This window comes from Pristis pectinata, chromosome 20 (assembly GCF_009764475.1).
Source record: "Pristis pectinata isolate sPriPec2 chromosome 20, sPriPec2.1.pri, whole genome shotgun sequence".
NCBI classification, from domain to species: domain Eukaryota; kingdom Metazoa; phylum Chordata; class Chondrichthyes; order Rhinopristiformes; family Pristidae; genus Pristis; species Pristis pectinata.
In genome coordinates, this window is record NC_067424.1 from 1880610 (window position 1) to 1906117 (window position 25508).

General features: G+C 43.2%; 1 protein-coding gene across 2 annotated transcripts; it reads left to right on the forward strand.

Moving 5' to 3' along the window:
* The first annotated feature begins 101 nt into the window (after positions 1-101).
* Positions 102-22019, forward strand: yod1 (YOD1 deubiquitinase). Of its 2 annotated transcripts, none has more exons than XM_052034466.1 (3): positions 102-169; positions 10335-10548; positions 11498-22019. In XM_052034466.1, the coding sequence occupies exons 2-3, from the start codon at positions 10341-10343 to the stop codon at positions 12199-12201; spliced, it is 912 nt and encodes a 303-aa protein (XP_051890426.1). In that variant the 5' UTR covers positions 102-169; positions 10335-10340; the 3' UTR covers positions 12202-22019. The 2 variants fall into 2 exon arrangements, with proteins under 2 accessions (XP_051890426.1, XP_051890427.1); XM_052034467.1 differs by lacking the exon at positions 102-169 and adding an exon at positions 4142-4184.
* Positions 22020-25508: the final 3489 nt, after the last annotated feature.

Genomic DNA, 25508 nt, shown 5'->3' on the forward strand with positions numbered 1-25508 from the left:
CCATCTGCGGGAAGTGGGGGGGGGTGGTCACGGATCGGACTGTACCACTAGGGGAGCGTTAGCGGCGATCGGGCGTTTTGTGACGTCAGGCGCGTGCGCAGTGCAGTGCAGTCCAGTCAGCGCCGGTGGTGCGGTGGCCGGGACCGGGGGATGTGTGACCGGGGCCCAGGTACCGGGGGGACCGGACACCGGGGCCGGGGGGAGGCGGGGGCCGGGGAAGGTGTGTTACGGTACTGTGGAGGGGTGGGGGCTGAGCGACAGCCGGCTGGGGGGGTCAGGGTGAGGGTGGGGGGGGTGGGGTTTGGGGCGGGAGGGGGTGGGGTTTGGGGCGGGAGGGGGTGGGGGCCGGTTGGGGGGGGTGGGGTTTGGGGCGGGAGGGGGTGGGGGCCGGTTGGGGGGGGGTTTGGGGCGGGAGGGGGTGGGGGCCGGTTGGGGGGGGTGGGGTTTGGGGCGGGAGGGGGTGGGGGCCGGTTGGGGGGGGTGGGGTTTGGGGCGGGAGGGGGTGGGGGCCGGTTGGGGGGGGGGTTTGGGGCGGGAGGGGGTGGGGGCCGGTTGGGGGGGGTGGGGTTTGGGGCGGGAGGGGGTGGGGGCCGGTTGGGGGGGTGGGGTTTGGGGCGGGAGGGGGTGGGGGCCGGTTGGAGGGGGTGGGGGCCGGTTGGGGGGGGTGGGGTTTGGGGCGGGAGGGGGTGGGGGCCGGTTGGGGGGGGGTTTGGGGCGGGAGGGGGTGGGGGCCGGTTGGGGGGGGGGGTGGGGTTTGGGGCGGGAGGGGGTGGGGGCCGGTTGGGGGGGTGGGGTTTGGGGCGGGAGGGGGTGGGGGCCGGTTGGGGGGGGGGGGTTTGGGGCGGGAGGGGGTGGGGGCCGGTTGGGGGGGGTGGGGTTTGGGGCGGGAGGGGGTGGGGACCGGTTGGGGGGGTGGGGTTTGGGGCGGGAGGGGGTGGGGGCCGGTTGGGGGGGGGGTTTGGGGCGGGAGGGGGTGGGGGCCGGGTGGGGTTTGGGGCGGGAGGTGGTGGGGGCCGGGTGGGGTTTGGGGCGGGAGGGGGTGAGGGTGGGGATGGGAGGGGGTGGGGGGTGAGGTTTAGGGTGGGAGGCGGGTGGGGGCCGGGGGGTGCTGAGGTTTGGGGCGGGGGGGGGGTGGGGGCCGGGGATGGAGGGGTGAGGTTTGGGGTGGGGATGGGGTGGGGGTGGGCAAGGAACAGGAGGGGCTCTCTCCTTCATGCCGGGCACCAGCGGCCCTGTGTGGGATGAATGAGGGAGCTGCATTGCACCACAGATGCTGCCTGACCTGCTGTACCTTCCAGTCTTCTCCTTTACTTCAGATTCTCAGAATCAGGTTTATTATCACTGGCATGTGTCCTGAAATGTGCTGTTTTGTGGCAGCAGTACAGTGCAAGACACAAAAATTACTCTAAGTTACTAAATAAATAGAGCAAAAGTGGAATAACGAGGTAGTGTGCATGGACTGTTCAGAAATCAGGGGAAGAAGTTGTTCCTAAATGTTGTGTGTGGCTCTGGGAGTAATTTGGAAGTCGTAGATTCAGTTCATCCCAAAGAAGAAGCATTCTAAAGGGAGGATGAGGCAACCGTGGCTGACAAGGGAAGTCAAGGACAGTATGAAAACAAAAGAGGGCATACAATACTGCAAAAATTAGCGTGAAGCTAGAGGATTGGGAAGCTTTTAAAAACCAACAGAAGGCAACTGAAAAAGCAAGGGGGGGGGGATATGAAATATGAAGTTAAGATAGCCAATAATATAAAAGACAATACCAAAAAGTTTTTTCAGATATAAAGAGTATTAGTTTATTATTGTCACTTGTACCGAGGTATAGTGAAAAACTTGTCTTGCACACTGATCGTACAGGTCAATTCATTACACAGTGCAGTTACATTGGGTTAGTACAGAGTGCATTGATGTAGTACAGGTAAAAACAATAACAGTACAGAGTAAAGTGTCACAGCTACAGAGTGCAGTGCAGTAAGGTGCAAGGTCACAATAAGGCAGATCGTGAGGTCATACTCTATCTCATTATATAAGGGAACCGTTCAATAGTCTTATCACAGTGGGGTAGGAGCTGTCTTTAAGTCTGGTGGTGCGTGCCTTCAGGCTCCTGTGTCTTCTCCCGATGGAAGAGAAGAGAGAATGACCTGGGTGGGTGAGGTCTTTGATTATGCTGGCTGCTTCACCAAGACAGCGAGAGGTAAAGACAGAGTCCAGTGAGGGAAGGCTGGTGGCTGTGATGCGCTGGGTTGTGTCCACAGCTCTCTGCAGTATCTTGCGGTCCTGGACAGAGCAGTCGTCGTACCAAGCCGTGATACATCCAGATAGGGTGCTTTCTATGGTGCATCGGTAAAAGTTGGTGAGAGTCAAAGGGGACAAACCAAATTTTTTAGCCTCCTGAGGAAGTAGAGGTGCGGGTGAGCTTTCTTGGCAGTGGCATCTATGTGATTTGACCAGGACAGGCTGTTAGTGATGTTCCCTCCCAGGAACTTGAAGCTCTTTTACTTGAAATAAAAGAGGGAAGCATAGACTTTTCTAAACAGGGAGTAAATTCCGAAATTGGAGGTGCAACATGACTTGGGAGACCTAGTGCAGGGTTCCCTAAAGGTTAACTTGCAGGTTGAGTTGGTAGTAAGGAAGGCAAATGCAATGTTAGCTTTCATTTGAAGAAGACTAGAATATAAAAGCAAGGATGTAATGCTGAGGCTTTATAAGGCATTGGTCAGACCACATTTGGAGTATTGTGAGCAGTTTTGGGCCCTGTATCTAAGGAAGGACGTGCTGGCATTGGAGAGGGTCCAGAGGAGGTTTACAGGAATGATCCCAGGAATGAAAGAGTTAATGTATGAGGAGCATTTGATGACTCTGGACCTGTACTCACTGGATGAGGGGCGAATCTCATTGAAACCTACCGAATATCGAAAGGCCTGGATAGAGTGGATGTGGACTGGATGTTTCCAGTAGTGGGAGAGTCTAGGACCAGAGGGCACAGCCTCAGAATAGAAGGACGTCCCTTTCGAACAGAGGTGAGGAGGAATTTCTTTAGCCGGAGGGTCGTAACTCTGTGGAGTTCATTGCCACAGATGGCTGTGGGGGCTAAGCTATTGGGTATATTTAAAGTGGAGGCTGATAGATTCTTGATTAGTAAGGGCATAAAAGATTATGGGGAGAAGGCAGGAGAATGGGGTTGAGAGGGAAAAATAAATCAGCCGTGATCGAATGGCGGAGCAGACTCAAAGAGCTGGATGGCCTAATTCTGCTCCTATATCTTATGGTCTTCAGGCTCCTGTACCACCTTCCCGATGATAGTAACGTGAAGAGGGCATGTCCTGGGTGGTGAGGGTCTTCAATGATGGACGCTGCTTTCTTGAGGCACAGCCTCTTGAAGATGTCCTCAGTGGTGGGGAGTTGGATGAATGCACAACTCTCTGCAGCCTCTTTTGATCCTGTTCATTGGAGCCTACTTACCAGGCAGTGATACAACCAGTCAGAATGCTCTCCACTGTACATCTGCAGAAATTTATAAGAGTCTTTGGTGATATAGCAAATCTCCTCAAACTCCTAATGAAGTAGAGCCACTGGCATGCCTTCTTCGTGATTGCATCAATGTGTTGGGCCCAGGATAGATCCTCTGAGATGTCGATACCTTTCCACCACTGACCCCTCGATGAGGACTGGTATGTGTTCTCCCGACTTCCCCTTCCTGAAGTCCACAATCAGTTCCTTGGTCTTGCTGACGCTGGGTGCGAAGTTGTTGTTGTGACACCACTCAACCAGCTGACCTGTCTCACTCCTGTATGTCTCCTTGTTGCCATCTGAGATTCTGCCAACAACAGTGGAGTCATTGGTGAATTTGTAGATGGTGTTTTAGCCACACAGTCATGGGTATAGAGAGAGTAGAACAGTGGTGTGCCTGTGTTGATTGTCAGCGAGGAGGAGATGTTATTACTGATCCACACTGACTGTATTAATCTGACTCTGAGCCTTCACCCTCTCTCAGCTGGCCTTGCCATTATCTGTGTAATCCATGGTTTCTGCTTTCCACCCTATCAATGCTGATATTGTTCTCTCAGTGTTGTTTTCTCCTCACAACCAAACCGTTTTGAGTTTTGCTCACCTGAAATATTGACTGTTTCCCTCTCCCCACAGATGCAGTATGACCTGAGTATATTCATCATTTTTATTTCAGGTATTTTTACATATGCAATGCTTTACTTCCCGTTATGGTCTTGTTAGTGATGATTGCAACTTGATATTTATCGGGCTGAATAAAATCAGGAAGAGAACATGAAGGTTAGACTGTCTGGGACGAGAGATGAATTTTCATCAGAACTGGGAAACGTTAGACATAATCAGGTTTTAATACGCAGAGAAAAGTGGGAAGGGAGGTAAAGAAATGAGGTCTGTTATCAGGTGGAAGGCAGGAGAGGTTAAATGATAAAGCGGATAGTGCAAAGTGAAAGACTGATAAAAGATTGGTGAATGCAAGAGGTCATGGAGTATACAGCACAGAAACAGGCCCTTGGGCCCAACCAGTCCATGCTGACCAAGATACCCATCTCAAACTCGAAGCAGATTACTAGCAGAAAATAAGGCCCTGTTTGGGATGTTGGAATACCTTTTATACCATCTACAATTAAAGGAAGATTTAAGTGGGTGAATGAAGACCAATGAACTATTGATCACAATTTCACAGTTCAATTTCAAATGGCAACATTTGTGATTGTTCCTTGTCATACTATCTTCATATTTTGATGCAATTGGTCACATGATTGACCTCACAGCCCCCTTCTGATTTTGTTCTGAGCTAATAACTTGTAGGCTGAGAATTACTAGCAATGATTTACTTTATTCTTGTGCTGTTACTTCTGAGCTGGAGATGTGGGATATATTCCTGTCTCTGCTACATTTTACAGTTTGAAAGCACAATATATGTGCTGCTGGCACCCAACTCTACCTCAGTTATGCGACTCCTCCACCATCTTTAAATTGAGCTGCTTGCCTGTCATTTATTCTGGGACTTAATCACATGGGAGCAGGTGACTGCCCGAGGCTCCCTTCAGGACGTCAGGTGCACCCAGCTCATTTTGGCCCATTGATTTTTCTGCTGACTTTTCTCAAACCGTAGAATCATGTTTGTCCCTTCTTCATCTGGTATGACTGATGTAAGCCTGTGTGGTGTTGGGTAACCAGCTTTATGTCAGTTCATTGGTTGTAAGATGCATATAAGCATACAAAATTTTACTCGTTCAAGTTTTCATTTCCAAATAAGATAGGTACCCAAGCAAATCTGACCTAGAACAAGGATGTCAACAAATGGGGAGGACTGATTAGGAATAGTCAGCATGGCTTTGTGTGGGAAATCATGTCTCTCACATTTGATTAAGTTTTTTTTGAGGAGGTGGCTAAGTGGATTGATGAGGACAAGGCAGTAGACATTGTCTAAGTGGAATTTAGTAAGGCTTTTACTGGGTCATGTTAGGATGGTCGGAGGGGTAGATCACATGGGATCCAGGGTGAGCCAGCCAATTAGACATAAAATTGACTTGGTGGTATGAGTCAGAGAGTGGAAGGTTGATTTTCAGATTGGAGGCCTGTGACCAGCAGTGTGCTGCAGGGATTGGTGTTGGGTCCTCCGTTGTTTGTCAATGAGTTGGATGAGAATGTAGTTGGTGTGATTAGTAGATTCGTGGATGACACCAAAATGGGTGCCATGGTGGATAATGAAGAAGGTTGTCCATAAGGCTACAACAGGATTTTGATGAACTGGGAAAGTGGGCCAAGGAATGGCAGATGGCATTAACTTGGACAAATGTAAAATGTTGCATTTTGGGAAGTTCCTATTCTACTCCTGCTCCCTCCAGTCCACCCAGGTTTCCCCTCCCTTTGTTACCACCCCCCCCCCCCACCCTCCTGTTACTCGTCTCATCACCCTTCCCCACCTGGTTCATCTTTCCTAAACCCCACCCCCACCCTCATTCTGTCTGCCCACCATTCCTCACTTGTCTGTTTCCACCTAGCACCTTCCAGCTTCTCTCTCTACCCTTCCCCCTGCCCTGTTCCACCTGCCTATTTTTTTTCGTGGGCTTTCTTCCCTTTGCACTCAGTCCTGATGCTGTTCAACCCAAGTTGTTTCCAGCTGTTTATTTTTAACCTGAAATGTTAAGTCCATTTCTCTCCCCATGTGGTTACCTGATCTGAATGTTTCCAACATTTTCACTATTTATTTGTGACATCGAGACCCTGGTAAAAACGTGTATTGGGAGGGAAATACTCCAGTGTTTGGAGTCGTATCTCGTATAAAGGAACATGGTTGTGGTTGTTAAAGATGAATTGTCCCAGTCTCAGACATCACAATATTTCCTCAGGGTGGTGTCCTAGGCACATCTATCTTTGGCTGCTTCGTCATATCTTCATTCCATCATAAGCAGAGATTTTCCTAATTATAGAATGTGTTTTATTGCCATTACAAAACATTAGCATGTAAAATAGACCCTGGCTACATGCAGCAGTTCTGGGTAACATTCAGACATGAGATTAGCCCATGTGTCAAATAACATTTGTAATGCAAAAATGTCAGACAATTACTCTTGATATTTAGTGGCCTTGTCATTGGGATCACCATTGACCAGAAACACAACTGGATCAGCCAGATAAATACAGTGGCTACAAGAGGCTGCATGTCCCGTGGCAAGTGACTCCACCTAACTCCCTAAAGTGCTTCCACTATCTCTAAGGAACAAGTCAGGCGTATGATGGAGTACCTCCATTTGACTAGATGAGTATTCAGCACCACTTGGTGAATGGTGGGGCCTAGTGAGTACTGAGAAACAGAGGGACCTTGGGGTTCACGTCCAAGGATTCCTGAAGGTGGCAGCACTGATAGATAATGTGGTGAAGAAGGGACACTGGATTCTTGCTGCCTTGTACTTCCATGGTACAATTTTTATAAAACATTAGTGAAGCTAAAGCTGGAGTTCTGGTCGGCACCCTATAGTAAGGATATGATTGCACCGGAGAATATGTGCAATAGGTTCACCAGAATATAGATTCATTGAGTTGTATGTCATGGAAACAGACCCTTTGGCCCATCTTGTGCATGCTGACCAAGTTGCCAATCTATGCTAATCCCATTTGCCTGTGTTTGTTCCATATCCTTCTAAACTTCCTCTATTCATGTACCTGTCTAAATATTTTTTAAATGTAGTCATTGTACCCACCTCTGGCAGCTGGTTCCGTATAGCCACCCCTCTGTGTGGTAGAGCTTGCTCTCCAGGTCCCCTTTCAATATTTTCTCTCTCACCTTAAAGCTATTCCCTCTAGTTTTGGACTCCTGTCCAAGGAAAAAAAGACTTCCACCTTATATATGCCCCTCATGATTTTATAAACCCCAATGTTATCCCTCTGCTCCAGGGAGAACAGTCCCAGCCTATCCAAACTGGAGGAACAGCACCTCATTTTCCATCTTGGAACCTTGCAGCCTAACGGCGTGAACATTGAATTCTCCCACTTTAAGTAACCCCCATATCTCCCCTCTCCCCACCCCCACCATGCCTCTTCTTCTCTCCTAGCTTGTCTCTTTTTTTCTACCCCTCTTTACCTTTGACCCACCCCCTGGTGGATCTGCTCTCCCCACCTCCCCCACACCTGCCCATCACTATCTCTTACCTGCATCTACCTATCACCACCCTGTGCCCACCCCGCCTCCCCTCTTTTGTCCACCTATCACTGCTCTGCTTTTCCCTCCTATACATTGGGCTTCCACTTTTTCTATCTTCAGCCCTGAAAAAGGGACTTGACCCAAAACGTTGACCGCCTGCTTTTCTCCACAGGTGCTGCCTGGCCTGCTGAATTCCTCCAGCATCATCGTGTTTTTCATCTGGATTCCAGCATCTGCAGTCCTTTGTTTCTCTGTCCAATCTCTTTATAACTCAAGCCCTCCCATCTTATCAACATTCCTGTGAATCTTTTCTGTACTCTCTGTAGCTTCATCACATCCTTCCTACAGCATGGCAGCCAGAACTGCACACAATGTTCTAAGTACTAGTGATGTGTACAACTAACATGACATCCCACCTCCTATATTCAGTGCCTTGGCCAATGAAGGCAAACATACCATACACTGCATTCACCACTTTGTCCAATTGTGTTGCTGCTTTCAGGGAATTATGTACTTGTGCCCCAAGGTGACTTTGTTCTACAACACTTCCCAGAGCCCTGCCATTCACTGTTCCATTCGCAATTTCCTTGCCCACTTTCCCAGTTGATACTGCTGTAACCATAGACAACCTTCCTCAATGCCCACCACACCACCAATTTTGGTGTTATCCACAAACGTGCTAATCATGCCACCTACATTCCTCTACCAAATCATTCATATAGATAAACAACAGAGAACCCAGCACTGATCCCTGCGGCACACCACCCATTACAGGTCTCCAATCTGAAAAGCAACCCTCTCGTATCTCTCTCTGCTTCCTACCACCAAGCCAATATTCCTGGGAAGGGGCAATTCAGCTATGAGGAGAGACTGGATAGGCTGGGTTTGTTTTTACCTAGAGTGGAGCTTGTGTGGAGACCTGACAGCTATACAAAATTGAGCAGCATAGATGGATAGATAGTAGGAAATGTTTCCCCATGGAAGAGGTGTCTAAAACTAGAGAGCAGAGGTTTAGGGTAAGGGCTAAGAGGTTCAGAGGGGATTTGAGGAAGAACACTCAACCAGAGGTTGGTTGAAATTTTGAATGCACTCCCTGTGTGGGTGATGGAGGCAGAGACTCTCAGCATTTAGCACTTGAATCAGTGAAGCTTGGAAAGCTTACTGACCAAGTGCTGATAAATGGGTTTAGTGATGCAACGTTCTTGATGGTTGGCATAAATATGGTGCACCAAATCCTGTGCTATATGATTCTGAGCTCAGCATCATCCAGGATTAAACAGCCCACTTGATTGGAACCCCATCCATTACTAAATATTCATTAGTCCTCCAGAACAGCACTGTGGCTGCATTTTGTGCTGTCCGCAAAATGCTCTGCAGTTAGTTGTCTCAGCTACTCTGAGAGCACCTCCTAAACCTGCAACTCCTACCAAGGAAGGCAGAAGCCCCTTCAGGTTCCCTTCTGAACTGCACACCATCCTGACCTGGAAGTATATCAGTGGTCTTTCATCATTGTTGGGCCTAAACCCTGGGTTCCCGACCCAACAGCACTGTTGCAGTATCTTTCATGAGAAGGAATCTCAGTGGTCGAAAAAGGCAGCTCACTACCATGTTCTCAAGGGCAAGTACGGGTGGGCAGTAAATGCTGGTTTTATGAGCAAAGCCCAAAATTTGGGGAAAGAAATGAATAAACTTTAGGAGTTAAGGTCAGCTGTGATGTATTAAATGGTGGAACAGACGTTGGGCTGAATCTGTTGTTTCTCTTCCTGTGCTGGTGTTCAATATGGAACAAATGTAGAACAGTCCAGCACGGGGCAGGCCATTCAGCCCAGAATGTTGTGCTGATCTTGATGCCAATTTATACTAAATGCCCTCCTCCTGTGTATCATCCCTATCCCTCCCTTCCCTTCGTATTCATGTGTCTATCTAATCTCATTTCTATAAAGTATGAAATACTAGGATTATAACCCTGAAATGTTCTCTATTTGGTGAGAGGGTATGAAGTTTGTATAATTTAAATAAAAGCAAGAAGGCCGCTGGATCCATTACTGTATTTTTGACTTGCTCTCCCCCTAAGTTTGAATAATGCACTCTTCAAAATGAGGTTGGAGTACAGAGGCGTTGCTGAGGCGCGTGTTGCAGCAAATTTATTCAAGTAATCTGGTTTGTGCATCTTGAAACAGAACAACAAAATGTAATTGTTCTTGTGTATCATGAAAAATTCTCAGTGTTGTTTCATTTCTGATAACAATGAACCCAAAGCACAGTTCGGGGTTACCCTGTATGTAGCGTTGTGCATCTAGATGAATTTTCTTGTATCTAATCCATATATTCTTAGTGACAAATGTTAGTTGCTGTTGCGGTCATACTTCCAGCTCTCCATGTTAGGTGATCATTCCCACACAACTTACTTCTCATGTATCCATTTGAAATGCTTTTTTCTGTTACCTGATAGAACAATGACTTGCATTGTATTACTGTGCCTCATTTCCATGCTGTCAGCTCCTTCCAAGCACATTTTAAGTGTGCAAAGTAACGACGTTGTAGTAAATCTGGGCGTCAGCAGCACACAGACTGAGAAACCTTGAACTACTGGTGTAAATGATAAAAAGAAAAATGGATCATGTCAACAAAAAGATGGTAGAATGTCACCTTTGACTGTGTTTTACTTTTTTGGTTTAGAGTAAAATGCTGCGTTTGCGATGTAAAGCAAAGAATGGAACCCATCTGATGCAAGGGCTGACTTCATCATCCAGTGTCCAAGAGCTGAAAGATAAAGTGGAAGAGCTAACTGGAGTTCCGTGTGCTCTGCAGAAAATTATGGTGGGATTTCCTCCAGCCTGCCTGGATCTCCACAATGGAGAACTAGCTCTCAAGGATTGTCCTATCAAATCTGGTAAGTATATTAAAGGCCTTGTGTAGAGAGGAAATGTGAGGGGTACATGCTGCCTGAAGTAGTTAAGAGAGAAGAGGCAAGTCAGAGTTGGAATGGAAGTGTTCTGCAAAGCAGTCACCCAATCTGCATTTGGTTTTGATACACGGGAGGCCACGATGTGTGCACCAAATGCAGTACACTAAGTTGGAAGAAGTGCAAGTGAATCGCTGCTTCACCTGGACAGAATGTTTGGGTCTCTGGATGGTGGAAGGGAAGAGGTAGGCCAGGTGGTGGATCTCCTGGGAAGGTGCAAACTGATGACCAACTGGCCAAGTAACCTTCCGCACGTCCTTAAGTACACCCGAGTCGTTGGTGTATTTGATTGACAGGGTCTTGATTGGTAAGGGAGTTAAGGGTTACGGGAAGAAGGTAGGAGAATGGGTTAAAAAAAAATCAGCTATGATTGAGTGGCGGACCAGACTCGATGGGTTCAATGGCCTAATTCTGCTCCTATACTTTATGGTCTTGTAACGATGTTGGGGTTTGTCCTTGGGTTCAAATGTCTACAATTCTAAGACGTTTTGATTAAAATTATTTTTTTCCCAGTGGGAAAGAAAACTGCAGGGGGAGGGGGTGGCATTGGTCAGTAAATCAGGAAATCAAATGGAGAATTCAGACGAAAAGTCTTTATCCAAAGAGCGGCGAGTGAGGATGTAATACTCTGTCACGGGTGGTTGAGATGAATGGTGTGGATGTATTTAGACAAAGGCTGGGTAAGGGCATGAGAATAGAGGTTTATACTGGTGCAGTTAAATGAGCAAGTGGCTGAAATGAAGAGTGAATACAGGCATAGACAACTTAGCATGAAAGATCTGTTTCTTTGCTGTGTATTCCTTTGTAATTGATATATTAATAATGATTAAACCAACTCTGAAGTAAGCAAGTAGGTTACATTAAACATTTTTTCTAGGAGATACTTTGATTGTGGAAGAGGAAAGGGATGTAGTGAAGACGAAAGCCTCCATCTCAAAGCTTGGTGCTGACAGTTCAGATGCGAATACTTTTCCACACCTGACTCGACATGTTGTCCCTGCAGACAATTCCTGTCTCTTCACGAGCATCCACTATGTGGTAGAAGGAGGTGTCTGTGAGCCAAGCTGTGCCCCAGAAATGCGAAACCTGATCGCCCAGATTGTAGCAAGTGACCCTGACTCGTACACAGAAGCAGTACTGGGAAAAAGTAATCGGGAATACTGCAATTGGATTTGCCAGAATGATACATGGGGAGGGGCCATTGAAATCTCCATTCTATCCAAGTTTTACCGGTGTGAGATCTGTGTAGTGGATACGCAGACGGTACGGATCGACAGGTTTGGAGAGGATGTCAGCTACACAAAGCGTGTGCTTCTGATTTACGATGGGATTCACTATGACCCATTAGAACGACAGTTTGAAGATCCTGAAACACCGCCACAAACCATCTTCTCCGCAGCTGATGATGTTGTGCTTGCTCAAGCACTGGAGTTGGGAGACGAAGCTAGAAGGAAACGCCAATTTACTGATCTGAACAGATTCACACTGCGCTGCGTAGTCTGCCAAAAGGGCCTGGTGGGTCAGATAGAAGCTAGGGAGCATGCTAAGGAGACGGGACACACCAACTTTGGAGAGGTGTGATGATCAGAATATTATCTACCTCATATGCTGGAATGTACTGGGATAATTCATCTCATTAGGAATGAAATGGAATTATATGGATTTTTGTTTTAAACCCTGGGTCGATTAAACCATGAGCTGATCAAATTGCTAGTTGTTTGGAAAGGTTAGTCCTCACTCCTGAACTTCTGTTTACATAGTAGGAATTGATTTACCCTGATTATACTAATCTATTACAAATATAAGCCTTTTATTTAATATAGTGAAAAATACTGCCTCAGGTTTGACATCCATGAAGATGACGTTCATCTTCATGGATGGAAGATTTAGCTTTCTGAGAAGTACGTCAATTCTCAGCAGTTTCTCCACATTTTCATTGTTACTGAATACATCTGTAAGTGTGAACCAAACTCGAAACTTTTTGCTGCAAAACAATCAGCAGAAACAAAAAACACTAGTGAACCTTTTGGAACCCCTTGGTGCAACCACTAATTTTGGAGGATTCCTACAACTTATCATAGTTCTATCCCTCCACTGTGAAAGGGGGGTGGTTGCCTGTTATGTGATTTAACAACCATTCTGTGGTCAGCTCATGGGAATCACTACACATCCTGAGATACCACCTTCATTTCTAGCTTGTGTTGATGGCCTCAGACGTTCTTGAAATCTTTTTTTAAATCCATTGTTCAGCTGAGTTGTCATTTATTGTACAATTGCCCAGTAACTCACTTTTCCAACCAAAGGGAAGTTTCACTGAACAGCCCTAAGGCCAGGAATCTCTACCCTTTATAGAAATTGTAATGGCACATTGTATCAAGGACTACGCAAGACGCTTAACCATAGTATTACAGAATTGAGATCTTGTTGAATGCTCACTGCATGTCCCTAAAAATTCAAAAGCTGTTACAGTGTTGAATTGTTACTTGAAGATTAATGCTAATTGATTTATTTTCCATTAGATGTTTGTATAGACAGAGGCAGCCCTCTGTTGATGATACAGATACCTAAACTGAATAGCCAAGAATGAACCTGTCCAGCTGCAGTTAATATATTTGATTTGAGGAAACAATCTTTCAATGATTTCCTGATGTGGTTTCTTTGTGATTCCTCCATTACCATGTGGAGAATTGTCACTTGAACTCAGTTACACTCTCAGAAAACTGTCAAAAGGCAGGTGTATGAATGTCCTAATCCAGAGGTTTCCCAACAATGAACTTTCAGTTAATTAAATGCATAATGGTACCATTGACTCACTTGATGAGCTGCAAAAGAATTGATGGTTTTTCAAAGTCTAATGATTAGCATTTATTCATCCTAATTCAGTAACAAAATTAAAATCCTCTCTGCACCTTAACTGGCCCCCATTTTAAAGATTACTGTGAAAAATGGCTTGTATCTATTCAGAATTGGGGCCATTTTCTGCCAATGTCACTTATAGACATTGGCAAAGAAACTATTTTGGGAAGCTTTATCTTTAAAGATGACTTTAGCATCAATTAAATTAAAAGTTATGGAAATGTTTGTTTTGCTACAGGACTAAACTGCTTTAGTAACAATCATTTTTTTGTACCAAGTATGTATTCATCAGAGATGTATTAATGTGTAAATGTTTTAGATTTTTTAATATATATAATTACATTTTTTAATGCGTACATTTTAAAGGATTAGTAAAAAGTGACATTTTTGGTGCTATTATCAGAAGGAAACAAATTGTTTTTATTCTGAAGCTGTCTTTAGAATTTTTTAGCCTGACACATTGATTTGAGTCCACTGCAAATGAACAAAAGGTTCAGATGTGAAGGTACAATTGACAAATATTACTACTGGCAAATCAAACTCACTGTAGGTCCAGCACATGGATGATGGCTTTTAGTTATTGTTTGTAACTACTAATAATAATTTAAGCAAACGCCTGTTACAGATTGCCACCTAAATATGTGGACATGCCAAATTTCATACCACAGGTTGTTATAGTCATTTGATCTAAAAGGTAATGCTAGGAAATCATTTCGCTTCTTATTTCAGATCCTGTCATAAACATGCACTTTTGTCTGTTATGTCCTTGGGTGCAAAGTAATGATCTCTTTGTGGCAGCAATGTGCCTTATGCCCAAACTCAAACTGATAGTGTACAGCATTTCAGAATACAGTATTTTGCTGTACCTCCACAGTGGTTTGTCCTTTGTAGAACCTTGTACAAAGGAAGTGGGTTGAATTGTTTGGGACTAGTTTCACATCACAGGTTAAAGAGACTCTCCAGTCACCAATGTGACCTGGAAGTCAAAAGCCTGGTTTTAATCCTTAGCAGTAACATTTTTGTTTCAAACTAAACTGCCTCCCTCAAATACATCCTCTATATAAGTTTACTACTGAAAAATGAGTCCCATGGTGCCATTGCTGTTCAATCCAAAACCAATCTCCTGTCAAATCTTCCTGAACAGATTTTATTTTCTATCCCTTGTTTAAATGATTTTCATCCTCTCAAAAACCTCGTAATTTTCTTGAAAATCTCTCTTAATTTTGAATAAACGCATGAGTCAGCATTCCAAATCCCTCTGGGAAAGAGGATTCCTCATTGCTCTGCCTTTTGGCAAATAGTTGCACTACTGCTATATGTCTGCAAGTGGCATCTCAAACTCAGAGGGAATAACCTGTAAATGCACCATCAGCATAGTTCATGGCAGAATCAGATTTTGAATGTGAGAAGGGGACATTTCCATATTGTTCATGTTACTGAAAGACTTTTAAAAGAATTTCAGTGTCGATGTTCATTTTATCAAGTAGCTGCTTGGGATTAACTAGTTTTCAGTTACATTCTATTAATTTCTATGAATCCTAGTCACTGTAGGCCTCTTGAAATTTAATAGGAAAATAGGAGCAGGAGTAGGCCATTTGCCCCACCTGGTTTGGTCCACCATTCAATGTGATCTTGCCTAATCATCCAAATTTAGTTCCCTGAACCGGCTTTCTTCTCATATCCCTTGATTTCTTTAGCCTTGAATATATTTAATGACTTGGCCTCAACTGCCTTCTGTAGTACAGAATTCCACAGGTTCACCACTCTGGTTGAAGACATTTCTGCTCATCTCAGTCCTACAGGGCTTGCCCCTTATCCTTGGACTGTGACCGTGGACTCGCCGACCATCATAAACTTCCTGCATCTTGTCTGTCCAGACCTATTAAAAATTTGTAGATTTCTGTGTTTCCCTCTCATCATTCTAAACTTGAGCAAACAGACCTAATCAATCCAATCACTGAAGGCTAGTTGAGGCATAATCTGAGTACACACATGCTGGTGCAAAAGCAAATAATGCAAGAATTCTGATTTTAAATATTCTAATTCCCTGTTAGAGATTACTCATGGAAACAGTTTGAAACAAAACACCATAGTTTCCTGATGTCTGTGTTCATTTCAGAACAACACAGCCCATGCTATACACATCCAATGTTTACAGCCTGTCTCAATGGAAGATTTAGATTGCTTTTGGGCCCAGTGTAAACACGAGAGCATTATGTAAATTCAGAAGGGAATTAGATAAGCACTTCAGGGAAAATAATTTGCACATCTTCAGGGAAAGAACGGTGGGATTGTCTCCACAAAGAGCCAGCATGGGGTTGATGGACGGAATTGGCACTTTGTGTTATGACAGGTCCATCCATAAAGGGTGTTAGAAAGCAAAAAATAATGCGATAAATTTCTAGTGACATTAACAGAAGTGAGCAATGTCTGACAAAAGCATGAGAAGTAAAAATGCTCACGGTGCACTCGTAATGAAAAGTTAGATTTGATGTATCAAAGAAATACTTTCTTACATAAATTATTGTGCTACATTCATTTGATAAATATTTTAAAATAAGCTTGAGTGACCTATTATTGTACAATGAATTGATTTTTATTACAGTCCCGCTTTCCTGGAGCTAAACTTGACAGCAGGATCATGTAAAGTGTATGGTTAAATGTTTATTACAAGGCAGATGTGAAACACAACTGAGTTGGCATGTGGTCTATGAGCCTTTGGGAATGTTACAAGCTGGCAACACTTATTTAAGATTTTCCTGTGGTGCTATTTACGGAAGTATTTTCAAACCCTCAAAATTCAAGTCCAGCAGGTATGTTCAGTTGACAACAGAATTACCCTCCAAACCCTTGTTCTATGTTCACATCAAGTAGTTGAAATTTTAATTAAACTGCATGGAATGATGTATTATGGAAAGAAAAAAGTAAAAATTATTGACCAGAAACATTTCCCAAGGGCTAAACTTGCTCCCTTTGTATTTTGACCCTAGTGTGGTTTTCAGGAAGTTATCACGAAATTACAGCTAAGATCAAGAAAAGCAAGGCGCAGTAAAGTGGAGACTGCATATTGCTAACAGTGACCACATTTATTCAGTTTACAATATAGACATGAATTATAACTCATGCATGTATTAGTTAAAGCTATAATTTGCTATTTGAGGTTTTTTAAGCCTTATGTAAATTAATTTATTTTAAATTATTTAATGTGCAATTAGAAAAAAAATCATTTTAATGGTTTATGTACACGGAGTTTGAATTAACAGCTACGCCAGGAAAAGGTCAGTATATTTGGCAATGGATTAGTGAATACATTTTAATACCACTTTGTGTCAATCATTTCTTGTACTGGCCTTTTCTAAATCTCCCCAACAAATCCAAGAGGGTTCTAAGCTTCAGTAGATAAGCTTTAGTTGAGGCTAAACATTAGGCTTAATGCATTGTGGACTAGGAACTTCTTTCAACTGTGAATCCTGTGATTATGTCATTGAGGTGCTTAATTTTGGCTCATTCATGTATTTGCACGCTTTCAAATGATCTTTTCTGCCTGGCATTGAACATTAAATCTTACCATCTCGAACATGAAACTGTGAAGCCTCTTAAAAAATAAAACATTAGGTTGAATAAGGTTCGAATCAAGATAAATGCTATATTAGTATTCTATAAACTTTGAGTAACAATGATTTTTAAACATGATTATTTAGAATTCTTGTTGGGGAGTAGGAAAATTGTGTGTATTTGCTTCTAATATTTAAACAATATGATGCCCAAGTAGATACAATTGCTACTGAATCCTGACTGGGATTCTGTTCAGTCTTGCCAAGTTATTTTACTAGATCTGGGTAGCACAGTGGTGCAGCTAGTAGACCCAGGTTCAGTTCTTACTTGGGTGCTGTCTGTGTGGAGTTCGCACGTTCTACCTATGACCATGTGGGTAGTCTGCAGGTGCTCTGGTTTCCTCCCACATCCCAATGATGTGCGGGTTGGTAGGTTAACTGGCCCCTGTAAATTGCCCCGAGTGTGTAGGCGAGTGGTAGAATCTGGGAGGGGTTGATAAAATTGAGGGGAGAGTAAGAAATGGAACTAATGTAGGATTGGTATGAATAGGTTGTTAGTTGGTGTTGACTTGGTGGGTCGAGGGGCCTGTTTCTGTGTTGCATCTGTCTATAACTCTGACTGTTATAACGTGATAGATGATCTTGTATCAAATCCTTATGCAGAAGTAGAAGAAAAAGTTTCTTCCCTTAAAAATATCATGCCCTTTAAATCCATCCCTTTAGTCCAGTTTTTGGTTTCCTTTTCTTCCTGCCTCTGCACTTGTTCTACGTACAGAAAACAATAAGCTGCTGGGAGGACATAGCAGATCGAACAGCATCTGTGGAGGCAAAGGGATGGGCAATGTTGTGGGTTGAGACTCTGAATCTGGACTGTTCTTCCAACAATTTATTTCTTGCTTTGGATTCCAGTGTCTGCAGTCACTTATGTCTCCATTTGTTTTGTATACTGTATATGCTTTTGTTCATATGTCAAAGGCACTGTATAAGTAGAAGCTGCTGCTATTACTGGGAATCACAATTAGTTCAAGACTTGTGCTTAAAGTGGAAGGCTGGAGTTATTTTGTTTACATACTCTGGCTAGTTATCTCAGGCACTTAATATAAATGATTTAATTGTTGTTTATAGCTAATTGTCAAAGCCAGCTAAATTGTTTGAGTGGAATTAGTTTTAAAATTATATATAATTTAAACTTGTTTAGGTTCTGAGTGGGCCACTTATCTACTTATCAGAGCTGTTTTAGAGAGAAAGTTCAATGGAGCTACCAGCAATTTTGTTTTATCCTGATTTAATGGGTGCCAAATCACAGGATGTGGAAAAAAAAGCAGGAGATGTAGTAATCCAACCAATGAAATCCAGTGTGTTAGGATCTTTCCGTTAGGATAAAAGAGTATGTGCAAGAGTTTCAAAGCATTGCTATAAATGAATGCTTGTGTGAATTGGCCAGAAGTTACCACATGCTCATGTTATGGCATGGAGATAGTGCCGATGTCTTTAGGGATTATGGGTGGAAAGTCACATCTAATTACATTTTATTAAAGGAGATGACATCAAAAGTCAACTCCAGTGGAAACATGATATGGTCTGCATGCATTTTAACAAAACATTTGGTGAAAATTCCGTATGGGGGTATTGATGGATCTGACAACTTGTGTCACAAATGATTGGAACTTGCAGTTCACTATTTATCAGATTTGTATGTATATGTTTAGCAACTATACCCTTATTTTGCAGCTATGGCCCCTTATTCATGACTTTCCCCACTAGTGGAAGCATCTTAACATCTGCCCTGTTGAGCCCCCTTAGATCTTGTATAGTTGAATAAGGTAACCCCCTCCTAAATTCCCATGGAATACAAACCCAAATTGTCTAGCCTTCTCATTCCCAGGAACTGGTCTGTTGAATTTCCTTTGGTCTTTCTCCAACGCCACTACATCCTTTTTTAAGTAGGGAATAGACAACGTGGTAGGATACTTGGAGGTGTAGAGGAAAAGCAGGATCTAGCATCCATTTGCACACACCTCTTGAAAGGAAGATGGTTAAGAATACTTGTATTTATTGGTCAAGGACAGGGAGGTGTAATGGACCTGTATAAAGCAGTAGATGTTGTAGAATACTGTATACAGTTCTGTCACCACACTGCATGATGGAGTTGATAGCCCCAGAAAATTGCAGGGACTGTTGCAACATCTGGAGAATTACAATTGTGAAGACAGATGGTTTATGTTAGGATCACTTGGAACGAGGTGGCTGAGGAGAGAGCCTGGGCCAGATGTACAGACAACAGCAGAGAAGTCAGTTGGTGAAAAGTTAGGGAGATCAATACTTTCACAGGAATAGTGGGGTTTAGAACTTTCAGTGAAAGGGTGAAGAAGGTAGAAATTCATCAAATTTATCAGGTACCTGGGCGTACATATAAAGCATTGAAACCAGCAAGCCATTTACCCAGAGCTATATCTCAATGCAAGTTCCATTATTGATATACTCCTAACAAGTTGTCAGTTTTAATTGAGGTACATTAAACCCCCCTTCAAAGATGTTGTCAATTAAAACTTTAAATACCGAATTGGAAAAATTGACTTCCAATGCTAAATTCTGTACTTGGATTAATCTTTTGGTATATCGACTGTGTTGGTCACCTTATGTTGTAGGTTCTAGTGATTTTCCTGGTTGACTGCGAACTTCACAAATCTGAGACTGAAACAATCTCGTTTTCGAGATCATGAACACTAAAACCTGACTTGTTTCACAGACCTTGGAATGTTCAATGACTACTGTTATATCCATTTAAAAAAGCATTAGTCCCAAGTGCACCAAAATTGCTTTTCTTATTTTGGGGAATTAACTTTGACTACTGCCAGCTGCTGATCCTGCAGTCAAAAAAAGATCTCAAGCCTTGCAATTTTGAATCATAAGTATTAATACCAATAAATTTTTAAAGCTACTCTCAGATTTTAAAAAAACAGCATTGGAATCCCTCAGCGGGTCGGGCAGGAGCTGTGGAGAGGGAACGAGATCGCATTTGCAGGGTTGCATTTTTTTTTCTTTCACTGCTATTAATTTGGTTGAGGTTTTGATATTTGGTGTGTGCAGAGTTTAATGTTTGCTTGGTGTTCATGAATATAAGAAAACGAATGTGATCCCGGTGGTTTTAGGTCTGCTACAGGAAATCCAGTAAGAAAATATATGCAGCTTTTAATCCTTGGTCAACATAATGAGCTGAATCCTGTTGGCCAATGTAAGCAGATCAGGACTTTGATGTATGCATATTCAAATGTGGAAGTGCAAACTCGCTGGCAGATTCTGGATAATGAGTCGAACTGGAGTTGATCCCACTGCTGAACCCTTCAATGTGTCCAGAAGCGGAGTACAAAGTTGCTGAGATTTCCCAGTACATCTGCACTTAGAGCAAGCCCCATTCATTTCAGCAGAGATGTTATAGCTGTGATGAAGAAAGTGTAAGAATTAGCTATGTTGCATTTATAATTACTTTGTTTCTTGGAATTTTTAATATTTTCTTATTTTTTAATGGTTATTTCATTTTTAATAGCTTTTGAATGTTTGCAAATATCAGCTTTGACAGAGTAAAATTTGGGGAGTAGCTTTGGCATGTGTCAAATGTCGTCTTAGTTTCAAGGGCAGAGTTTTCTCTGGCCCTTCCACCTGACCTAATGGGGCACAGGGTCCTGTTGATTAGGTTTATGATACACTCATTCAGGAGGATCAGAACCAAGTAAGTGTGGGGCGAGGGGGTATAAACCAGTCAGTGAGTGTGGGTGGCTGGGTCCACTGAACACAATGGTAAAGAAGAAAAAGCTGGAAAATCAAAATGTAAACTACAAACAATGGAAATATTCAGCAGGTACTCTGGAGTGGGAAAGCTATTTCAGTTCAATGATGTATGAAAGGTCAATAACCTGAAGCATTGACTTTCTCCACAGCTGCTTCCTGATTGATGAGGTATTTCCAGCATTTCCTGTCTTTATTAAAGATGGTGACAAGTTGGTGCGTGTGGGGCCTGAATAAAAATGCAGCAGTTGTTTCATGTGAAGTTTACATAAAGCTAAAAGATTTTTATCTTTTTACCTTATGATCTAGGAGTAGAGCAACAAGATATCAAAGTAAAGTCAAAAACTTAGAGGGAAGTCTTATATGGTATAGCTGTATAGTGATTATTTCAGAATGAGGATTTTAGTTGGCCTTAAATAGTATTATTTGGATATGGTGCGGACTTCAGTGTGTGCCTACACACAGCACACGAGATGAGGTCATTGCATCTTGCCCTTTTCAGACTTGATTGCACATTGTCCATCCTTGGTTGGTTGAAACCAGTATTTGTTAAGGTATTTTGAATGTGTCATTTCATTCCTGCTTCTTTCCCAAGAACCTGAAACTGAAAAATCAGAGCTGAATGCAACATGTGTCCAAAACAGGTGGTGTCATTTAAACCATTTCATAAAAAGGTTGTGAGGAAAAATGTGCAGCTAGAATGCTTATACAATCAAATGTAATTAAAGCTATTATTGAAACCAGTGTTGGGCAATGCATTTAAATGTTAAAGTGATTTCTCTTCAATGAGCATTATCTACATTAAATAACAAACTGAGTTTCTAAAGATGGGTATTCCTGTTTACTGGATTTGGGGCAGATGTGCTAACAGCGAAGTGTAAAACTGGTACTTCCCAGGACTCGTCCAGGAATCTATGGATTGTTGAGCTTAATCATATTTCGGCATGTGTGCAAATTGTTCAATGATAGTTATTTATGCAGTAAAAATGCAATGTGATTGTAATAGAAGTTTCAAAAAGCATTGTGAAATTTGCCCATATTTCAGACATTGTTACCAAAAAATAACTTGAGCATTTAGCTAGTTGTTCATAGTTCACTGCAGTTACAAGTACCTATATGCCATTTGATGAAACAAAAATCCTTGTGAACTTAATTGTACCTATGCCTGCTCTCTGGCTGTATCTGGTCATCTATAATTTATACTTTTTCCAGGAAAAAAATAAACAATACTGTGTTACATGAGCTTCCTGCTTTGTATCTGTTCTTCTTTGTATCCGGGGTTTCTGCTTTACACTCAAGTCATTATCTGCGTGTACTAGAGATGAGAGTGTTGTGGGGGCAGGCCACAAGTGTTGCCACGCTTGCACTATAGCTTGGCCCTCGGGGCCCATCTCCATTTTTTATTTCCAGCAAATGTCTGTAGCCTGAACTTATTGACGAGCCAATCATTGTTTGTAAAATACATTGATCATTTTCCAGACCACTTGTGTCAACTGGCTCCCCGCTCTATACTGTTCTCATAGAGAGCGATCTGTGTTACACAGCTGCATCTTGTGATCTCAAAAGTCCCAGTCACTCTTCTGAATTTAACATTTCTCCAGGTACACAATCCTTTTCAAACATGAGCCTTAATCTCAGGAAAGCCCCATTTTGTGTGTGGACACTCAATTATTGATTTGGATTGAACATTTACAATATTGGCATACAAAAGGACAAATCTGACCTGCACATTTTAGCCTACGGCCCCTCTAACTAGGACCAATTTGTAGCTACTAGTTTAAAACTTAAAGTATAAATGCGTTTCATAGTTCACAGTTTCAAAAAGGAGAAACACCATTTTCCAAAAACTACCACAGTTTCTAGTTTTGGTGTCTGAATGCAATTTCTAACATTGTTATAATTATGACATAACACTGAAATTACTTTTCGAAGAAATGTTGACTAAAATAATGTATTCCTGTTAGATTTTTCTTTTAAACAAATACAAGGTGAACTGATGAAGTATTTCCTTGAGCCTAATTATGATCGAACCCTCAAAATATTACACATCTTTGAGGTAGTATCTTCCTAAGCTGGCCAAATATTTTTAGCTCTGGGCAATTTTTCTTAACTAGAAAACCAGTTGAGATTGAAAAATCAATTTCTAATCCTTGCAGTGGAGTTCACCCTTGTGTTCTGGTTATAGTGTTGTACAGCGTAGAGACAGACCCTTCAGCCCACTGCATCTGTGTTGACCATCGTGCCTATCTATACTAACCCCACTTCATTAATTCCATATCCCTGCTCATCAAATAACATGAGATTAGATTGTCTTATACACCAGGGTGATAATAAATATAACACTAAATAGTGAGTGCAACACAGCAGTAATGGTGCAAAGTATAGCAGTGCAAACTGAGGTAGTGCAAAAAAAAGCCAAAATGACAATAACAGAAGAGGAAGAATTGAGAATTCAAGTACCTGTCCAGATGCCGCTGTTACTGTTCCTGCCTCTACCACCTCCACTGGCAGCTCATTCCAGATACCACCTCAGATCCCTTTAAACTTCCTCCCCCTCACCTTAAACCTATGCTAACAACACACACGGTGCTGGAGGAACTCAGCAGATCGGGCAGCATCTACGTAGGGAAATAAACAGTTGATGTTTTGGGTCAAGACCCTTCGTCAGGACTGGAAAGGAAGAGGGCAGAAACCAGAATAAGAATGTGGGGGGAGGAGCACGTGCAGGCAGGTGACAGGTGAGAGGGGAGGGTAGGTGGGTGGGGGAGGGGGGAGGTGAGAAGCTGAGAGGTGATGGGTAGAAGGGCTGAAGAAGAAGGAATCCAGCAGGAGAGGGCAGTGGACCCTGGAATGAAGGGAAGGAGGTGGGGAACAGATGGGCAGTCTGTGAGGTTGGGGAAAGGGGAAAGAGAAGGGGGAGGGGCCACAGGAATGAGGGACGACAAAAGAGAGTGGGGGAGAAAAGTGGGTAGAGGAGGGGAGGGGTTATTGGAAGTTAGGGAAATCGATGTTGAGGCTGTCAGGTTGGAGCCTACCAAGGTGGAACATGAGGAACAACACCTCGTATTCCTTAGTATCTTACCAAAATTCTCTAGACTCTGGGCAGGTCTCGGCGGATTGGAAGACAGCGAATGTCATGCCACTGTTTAAAAGGGATTCTCTGCCCAGGGAAGCAGTAGAGGCGACCTCATTAGATATATTTAAGACACAGATAGATTTTTGCACAGTGGCGGAATTAAGGGTTGTGGGGAAAAGGCGGGTAGGTGGATCTGAGTCCATGGACAGATCAGCTATGATCTTATTGAATGGCGGAGCAGGCTCAACGGGCCGGATGGCCGACTCCTGCTCCTGTTTCTTGACTGAGGAAGATACAAAAATCTATGCCAAGGCTCCAGCAATCTCTTCCCTTCTTTCCCACAACCTGCCAGGATACAGCTGGTCAGGCCCCAAAGATTTATCCATCTTTATGTGTTTCAAGACCTCTAATATAATGTAATGTTGATCTGCTCCAAGATATCACCGTTCCCTGGCATGAACTCAATGGCATCCACTTTCCTCTCCACAGTAAATACAGACGAGAAGTATTCATTTAAGACCTTGCTCAGTTCCTGTGACTCCACACATAGATCACCACACTGATCCTTAAGAGGACCTACTGTCTCCTGAGCTACCCTTTTGCTTTTAAGATACTTATCAAATCTTTTAGGATTTTCTTTCTCTCATCTGCCAGGGTTATTTCATAGCCCCTTTTCTCTTGCCTAATTTCCTTGTCATGTACTCCTACAATCGCTTATGTTCCTCAAGGGACTCACTTGATCCCAGCTGCCTCTACCCAACATCTACCTCCTTTTTCCTGAACAGACTCTCGATATCCCTCATCAACCAAGGTTCCCTAATCTTGCCAGCCTTGCCCTTCACTCCAGTAGGAACACTTCTGGCCCTGAACTCTTTCAATCTCACATGTCCAGACGTCCCTTTACCTGCAAACAACTTCTCCCAATCAAATTTTGAGAGTTGTCTGATACCACAAAAATTATCCTTCCTCCAATTTAGGACTTTAACAAGGACCACTCCTTTTCTTTTTCCATGATTATCTTGAAACTAATAGAATAGTGGTCACATCCCATTGACACTTCAATCACTTGTCCAGCCTCATTTCCTGAGGAGGTCAATTGATGTCCCCTCTCGAGTGGGGCCATCTACATATTTCTTCAGAAAAATTCCCAGGACACACTTAACAAAAAATTTTGCCCCATTTAATCCCCTCACACTATGGCAGTCCCAGCCAGTATTAGGGATGATAAAATCACTTACTGTTACAACCCCTTTATTTCTCCACCATTGTGTGATCTCCCCAATTCAAACTGACTATTGGAGGGCCTATAGTTTAATCCCATCAAAGTGATCACCCTGTTTGTATTTCTAACTTCCATCCATATGGCCTTACTGGACGGTCCCCCCAGGAATATACTTTCTAAGTACTGCCATGATGTTCTCGCTAATCGATAGTACAACTCCCGTTACCCTAGTGTAGCAGTTAGCATAACCCTATTACAGCACCAGTGACTGGGGTTCAATTCCGGCCACTGTCTGTAAGGAGCTTGTACGTTCTCCCCGTGTCTGCGTGGGTTTCCTCCGGGTGCTCCAGTTTCCTCCCACATTCCAAAGACGTACGGGTTAGGAAGTTGTGGG

Excerpts from the sequence above, each read along its gene's own strand:
- yod1 (XM_052034466.1), top strand. The coding sequence starts at position 10,341 with ATGCTGCGTTTGCGATGTAAAGCAAAGAATGGAACCCATCTGATGCAA. Across the intron at positions 10,549-11,497 it reads GGATTGTCCTATCAAATCTG|GAGATACTTTGATTGTGGAA; the intron begins GTAAGTATATTA and ends CATTTTTTCTAG.